The sequence below is a fragment of the Gossypium hirsutum genome, chromosome A09, assembly GCF_007990345.1.
Source record: "Gossypium hirsutum isolate 1008001.06 chromosome A09, Gossypium_hirsutum_v2.1, whole genome shotgun sequence".
NCBI lineage: Eukaryota > Viridiplantae > Streptophyta > Magnoliopsida > Malvales > Malvaceae > Gossypium > Gossypium hirsutum.
This window is the reverse complement of record NC_053432.1, coordinates 83,420,269-83,426,961: the sequence shown is the minus strand read 5'-3', so window position 1 is coordinate 83,426,961 and position 6,693 is coordinate 83,420,269. Positions and strand designations below refer to the sequence as shown.

Below are 6,693 nucleotides of genomic sequence, written 5' to 3'. Positions count from 1 at the left end.
GATTCTCAGGTACTTGAGAGGTTCTGCAGATTTATGCTTGGTATATGATCAGAGTGACTGCACTAGCAGTGTCACGGGCTATGTGGACTCTGATTATGCTGGAGATCTGGACAAAAGAAGATCTCTGACGGGTTATGTTTTCACTTATTCTGGAGGAGCCATTAGTTGGAAAGCTGTGTTACAGTCTACCGTAGCCTTATCTACGACTGAGGCGGAATATATGGCGTTAGCAGAAGCAGTGAAAGAAGCATTGTGGATGAAAGGTCTAGTAAGCAGTTTGGGTTTACAACAGGATTTCACTGTTGTATTTTGCGATAGCCAGAGTGCCATACATCTGACTAAAAATCAGATGTTTCATGAACGGACCAAACACATTGATGTCAGATATCATTTTGTTCGGGAACATGTTACGCAAGGTGACATTGTTATCAGCAAGGTTGCTACCGAGAAGAATCCTGCAGATATGTTAACTAAGGTGATCCCTGCATATAAGTTCAAGCATTGCTTGGACTTGATAGGTATTCGGGATTGATTAGCGCCAGAGAGGCGTTTGGAAGAGGTGATCCAGTTCGAGGAATTCACTATGATGTTCAGCTTGGTAAATTTCAAGCCAAGGTGGAGATTTGTTAAGAAATGGCTTAAAATTGGTAGTGGATTGTTGTTGTTGGTAGTGGGTTGTTGGTGGTAGTGGATTAGTGGATGGTTGTTGGTGTCCATTTTCAACCACAAATCTTTGCCAAAGTTTTGGACAATTATGTCCTTGAACTCTCTTATAAATAGAGAGGTTCATTAGCCATATTAATCATCCCAAACCAAGAGAGAGCAAAGCTTGTTCTTTGAAAGCTAGGATTTTAGCTTTCGGGTTTTCTATAGGGGTTGAGAGTTGTGAGGTTCTCGGGTTGTGTCTTGAGTGTAAAACACTTGTAATCTTCATCTTGTTATAGTGAAATTTCTTTTCGCCTCTGCCCGTGGACGTAGGCATTAAAGCCGAACCACGTAAATCCTTGTGTTCACTTTATTTTTCGTTCCGGTCAATTTACTTGTAGTCATATCGGAGTTCTCGAATCGACCCTTTCCGCAATAGGTATTGTGGGGTATTTTTACTGTTTCAAGATGATAACTTTGTGGCGATGTATAAGAAAATTTACAGAGGAGATTTCAAGATTCTGCCATGGTTTTCACCTGAAGCTCGGAGGCTAATCACCAAGGTTTGGGACGTTTTCTCTGATAAAAGTAAAAAGCTGGGGGAGGGCGGGTTAAGATTTAACTTTTATTTGTTTAATCTCACATGGAAAGTATATCAGGTGGAATTTCAGGATTTTTTAAAAAAAAATTAATTAATTTAGTGACTAATTTGTAATTTTAAATAATTGGATGATTAAAAACAGCTTAACAATAGTTTCCTCTATATAAGTATAAATATATATAGCACAAAGGGAGAAGGGTGAGAAAATTCAGTCCAGATTACAATCTTTTCTTTTCATTTCTCTCTTTTGCTAGTTGAACTCCCCTTTTATTTTCTTTCTTTGAGTGCTCAAAGTAGAAAGAACCAAGAAACTGTTAGTTCTTTTTCTTTCTTCAAGGCTGAAAAAGGGGAGTCATCTTCAGCACAAGGGAAAAAACTATCTTCAATGGCTGAAACATGGGAGTCATCAGCAGCAAAAGGGAAAGAACCATATTCTATGGCTGAAACAGGGGAGTCATCATCAGCAAAAGGGAAAGAACCATCTTCTATGGCTGAAACAGGGGAGTCATCATCAACAAAAGGGAAGGAATCATCTTCAATGGCTGAAACAGGGGAGCCATCAGCAGCTGCAAGGGAAGTAAGGGAGTTAAAGAAAGAACTTCAGATGGTAGTAACAATGATTCTTGAAGATGAAGATGACAATGGAATTGATATACTAAGCGAATCTATAAGAATCTTGTCTCGTTTAAGAGAGATGAAGTTGAATCGATCTGCTATTATTGGAATGGATACTAAAATTCAGTCAGTCTTGAATGAGCTAATCAACAATACTGTTTCATCTCCACCACTCATTATGGGTGATCCCTTTGTCTCGGTTTCAACCGAGGTTAGACTTTCTTGTTTCTTTAATGGGTTTTACTTAATGTTGTAAACTTGTAATCTAATTCTTGGAGAATCTTTTATGGATGTTGATCAATTTTCAGGCCCTAGACTGGATGAAGTCGAATGAAGCTGAACTAAAAAGCCAAGAGATGATGGAGAAGAGTCGAGATTTAGTAAACATGTTGCTTCACAAGTTGTATTGTTCATTTTCTGATGCGAAGGAAGCTGCTCAAGAGCTTAAAATGGTGACAAAGTCACAACCAGCATGCAGGGCAGTTTTTGCTGAGATCCCGGACAGTATCAAGAGATTGCTCGGTCCAATATCGGTCACCGTGTACCGTTCCAAATTCCAGCTCCAAGAAGATTTGATCAAAACAGTTTTAAACATTTCAACCGATGACATCAATAAACAACATATGGGGGAACATCCTATTGTCATCCATGTGCTTACTCGAGCTCTTTACTATGGTACCACTGAAACAAAGAGAAGTGCTGCAATGGCTCTCGTATCGCTATTGTCACTCGAATCGAACAAGTTCATCATCGGAAAATCCATGGCTCCCACGGCTTTGCTCCAACTCGTACGAGTAGGGGATCCGTTGGCAAAGATTGATGCTGCTTCAGCTATACTCAGCCTTTGTACTGTATATCAGAACATAGCAGAGTTTAATAAATTAGGGGCAGTGCAGATTGTGTTGCGGAAGATCGGTAGAGGTGTACTTGTTGATAGGCTACTGAGGATTCTTGCAGTTTTATCTTCACGTCAAGACACCGTTTTTAGAGATGAGGAAGTTGATGCTTTCCGACGGTTGATTGAGCATAGAAGACATACCAGTTCCAGACATGCTGAAGACATCTGCAGTGCCGCCATGTGGTTCTTCACGCGCAGATGAAATTAAAGGGACTACCCTGAAAGCATTTGTAGAACAAAGGGGCTAAAAACAAATAAAAAACTTATTCTAGCTTTATATGTGCTGCTTGATGAAATAAAATCCCAAGGGGAAACCATTCTTTTTATATTTTGTTTCATTCTTTCTTAAACAAATTCAAATATTGTTTGCTTATGATGAAACCAGTGTTGTTTGAAAGGACTGGCAGGCAGGGGTACCAATGTCGTTAGAGGTGTAAAACCGGTTCATCTTGAAAATTGGCATGGATCAAGTTAAAAAAATTGACTTGTTTTTTTTATAAAAATTTAATAATTTATTTTCTTTGAATTCATTGATAGGAAATTGATGATTTGATTGGTTTGATTATTGATTCAATTCTAAATACATTAATAATAAAATAGATATAGAATCTAATGCCCTTAAATTGTTTATCCTCTGATTTAAAATTTTGAGTACTATGTGTAGCAATAAGAATTGTATAAAAAAATTAACGAATATATCACGAAAGCAAAAGGAATCAAAATTACAGCCAATGAACAAACTTAAGATTGATAAAAATTTATCTTTTATCACTCCACTTGTTATTCAATAAATTTTTATATTTTTTATATCCGATTTACTATCCACGATAAGAGTTTGTGATTATTTTTCTCATAGTCTTCAAAATTCAAATATGCATTCTCTCTTTAAGAGTATAATATATTTTACCACTACCCAATACTTCAGGGTAATCAAACACTAATTTACTTTGTACTAACATATTATTTATATATTCATATTAACAAACTATGATTGATTTCTTTAATCTCATGTAATGTAAGAATGACAGAAACCTCAATCATACACTTTAAAACTTACCATCAAATCATGCTTAATTGGCTATAATTTAATTGGTTAAAAAAAACTAATGATTCACTCAAATTTTGACACCATTAATATCCCCAGGGCTCCAGTGCAGTTAAGCCCTCCTCACCACCATTTCTACATATTTTCCAAACAACGAAGAAAAATGATAAACAGCTCAAGTCCAAAGATCCCTATTATCTTCATGCAAAATCCATGAATCTGAATTGACAGATGTACATTCAAAAGACTTCATGCCTTATTGTCCCCATCTAGAAAGTAGCATTTCTTTTTTGGCCTTATTTTCTCTTCTTTTTTCTTGGCCTTATGTTTTTTTTCCTTGTATGTGTTGTTCTAAATCAAAAGAAAGCAACAAATCACATCAAATGACACCCCTCTTCTTCCTCCTGCTCCGGCCATTGCTCCTGCAAACATAATGTTACCCGAACTTTTCATTTTCTTTGAAGTGCCCGTTTTCAGAACATAGTCGAAGATGAAAGTCAGTGTATGATCCTCCATATATTATATGCCATTGGGTCTACATTAAGACTTAACAATAACAAAAACCCCAAATGGAAATGCATATTGACACTCCATACCTTGATTCTAGTAGGAGTAATGGAAGACTTGGTTGAAGCTAAGGTTCCAAACCCAAACTTCGGTTTCTTATCTGCAGCCTTTATTATCTGGAAAGAACAAGTTAAAGACTCATCCACGCTCATCATGGCAGCAGCATTGTCGAACTCGCCGCAGTAATTTGGTGCTGAAAATATGGTTATAAGTTGCCTGTTAGCAAAGAATTCATATCCATCTTCAACCACCTACAAGCATAGATTATCTTTCAATTAGACAAAGGAACCCGAAGCCATAAGAATCTAACAAATGTTTCCTGTAGAACGAATTTAAACCTGGTGTGCTCGACATATGATATCAAGATGGAGCCTCTTGAGACAATCGATCACCCTGTCGGAACCAAACACATAGGAAACTCCCCGATCATTAGGACCCCATCCCAGAATGTCTTTACAAGGATCAGACCATAGTAGATCACACATTAAGCCAGAGTCTGGAACATCAGTAGGCCTCTTTATCTTTCTAATCTGGTCCATGCTACGGAGCTCTGGTGAAAGTCCACCATGCATGCAGAATATTTTTTCATCAACCAGAGCTGCCACAGGCAGGCAGTTAAAACAATCAGTGAACACTTTCCAAAGCCGGACATTGAATCTTCGTTTGCACTCGTCATAAAATCCGTAGATGCGGTTCACTGAAGCACATTCGTGGTTGCCCCTTAGAAGGAAAACTTTTTCGGGATATTTGACTTTGTATGCAAGGAGAAGGCATATCGTTTCGAGGCTTTGTTTTCCACGATCTACGTAATCCCCCAAGAATAAGTAATTGACATGAGGAGGGAAACCACCAATCTCGAATAGCCTCAGGAGATCAGAATACTGACCATGAATGTCTCCTGGATCATGAAAATAATCATCAAATAAGAAACATGTTATGTATGATTTATGCTTAGGTTTCTCAATGGATCCCATCTTAGTCAGACTGAGTGTAAATGTATTTCAAAAACAGAATATCGCGAAGCTTATGGCTATGGCAGCAATAAGAATTAAGAAACCTCCAAAAGTGGAAAACAAATTCACACTATGCAAAATATGCAGTTGCAGTCAAATTGCGCAATCTCCGGTTAAATTACCATGGAAGTCCTGCTGTAGGAGTTAGATTGTATTTTACCCTATTACTCAAAAAATGGATCAATTAGTTCTTGTCCATTAGATCAAAGAACAAGCCAGTTTTCTTTGCTAAAAGTTTCATCTATTTCTACTATTAAAAAGGGGTGTTGCTAGTAGAATAACCAGACAATTACATGTGATATGCCACGTATACCTCATTCGAACATATAAGACCAATTCTTAAAGGTAGAAATTGATAGAATCTTTAATAAAAGGACTAATTTGCTCTTTGATTTAATTTACAATGATTAATCTACCTAATTTTTTAGTAGAAAGGACAAAATACAATCTAAATTCTAGTAAAGGGTATATGGTATTTTTATCCACAATCTCGTGAGCAAGAATTTAATAAACCAATTTTAAGTAGTTTAAATTCAGCCATACCCATCATAGGAATGATGAATTTTTATGAACATATTCATGAATCAGCACCTTTAATACTACATAAGGAAACTAAATTTGAAAACTTTTCAGAAATAATCAAATAAATCTTAGTGTTATACAACATGCAGAAGGTCTAATTGCTATCAAAACGCCCATAGGCCCCATACAACAAAAATAACTTCAAGCTTGACTCCAAAAATAAATCGAAGATAACCCATTTTAAGTAGTTTAAATTCAGCCATACCCATCACAGAAATGAAGAATTTTATGAACATAAGAACACAAAAACTTTCCAGAAACAAATCATCAAACAACAAGTGAACACATAAAATGGTAACCCCCCCCCCCCACTTCAAAAAGAGTCAAAATTATCCATAATTATGAACAGAGAGACAGATTTAATTTTTTTTTTAAAAACAGAGTAAAAAGAAGATACCGCAAATCTTAATAGGTGCTTCAAGCTCTAAAAGAACAGGCTGCCTGGAAAAGATATCTTTAGAAACAAGACAAAGCTGCCTTATTTCAGACTCAGAAAGCTGGACTAGCTTCCCTGGTTTACCTCTAACTTCAAGCAACCTATTGATTATACCATCAAGAACACGAGCATCCATAATACAAAACCACCCTAAATAACCCTTGGGACCAAACAAGAAGAAGAAGAAGAAGAAGAAGAAGATATAGACACCCAAGAAGATAAAAGGAAACAAAAGAGAAAGAATCAAAGAATAAAGGGGAAAAGAAAAGTCTTTGCACCACTTACATGCTT

At 36.6% G+C, this 6,693-nt stretch overlaps 2 protein-coding genes across 2 annotated transcripts; one reads left to right on the top strand and one right to left on the bottom strand.

The window, feature by feature from the left end:
• The first annotated feature begins 1,009 nt into the window (after positions 1 to 1,009).
• LOC107930344 (U-box domain-containing protein 9) lies at positions 1,010 to 3,085 on the top strand. Its single transcript, XM_016861973.2, has 2 exons — positions 1,010 to 2,072; positions 2,170 to 3,085. Exons 1-2 carry the CDS (start codon positions 1,632 to 1,634, stop codon positions 2,959 to 2,961), a joined length of 1,233 nt encoding a protein of 410 aa, XP_016717462.1. The 5' UTR covers positions 1,010 to 1,631; the 3' UTR covers positions 2,962 to 3,085.
• Positions 3,086 to 3,869: 784 nt separating this feature from the next.
• On the bottom strand, positions 3,870 to 6,693 carry LOC107930295 (serine/threonine-protein phosphatase alpha-2 isoform). Its single transcript, XM_016861917.2, has 4 exons — positions 6,364 to 6,693; positions 4,710 to 5,269; positions 4,401 to 4,622; positions 3,870 to 4,226 (listed from the first exon to the last, which is right to left on the bottom strand). Exons 1-4 carry the CDS (start codon positions 6,536 to 6,538, stop codon positions 4,179 to 4,181), a joined length of 1,005 nt encoding a protein of 334 aa, XP_016717406.1. The 5' UTR covers positions 6,539 to 6,693; the 3' UTR covers positions 3,870 to 4,178.

Excerpts from the sequence above, each read along its gene's own strand:
- LOC107930344 (XM_016861973.2), top strand. The coding sequence starts at position 1,632 with ATGGCTGAAACATGGGAGTCATCAGCAGCAAAAGGGAAAGAACCATAT. Across the intron at positions 2,073-2,169 it reads TTGTCTCGGTTTCAACCGAG|GCCCTAGACTGGATGAAGTC; the intron begins GTTAGACTTTCT and ends ATCAATTTTCAG.
- LOC107930295 (XM_016861917.2), bottom strand. The coding sequence starts at position 6,538 with ATGGATGCTCGTGTTCTTGATGGTATAATCAATAGGTTGCTTGAAGTT. Across the intron at positions 5,270-6,363 it reads AGCACCTATTAAGATTTGCG|GAGACATTCATGGTCAGTAT; the intron begins GTATCTTCTTTT and ends TTCATGATCCAG. Across the intron at positions 4,623-4,709 it reads TCATATGTCGAGCACACCAG|GTGGTTGAAGATGGATATGA; the intron begins GTTTAAATTCGT and ends CTATGCTTGTAG.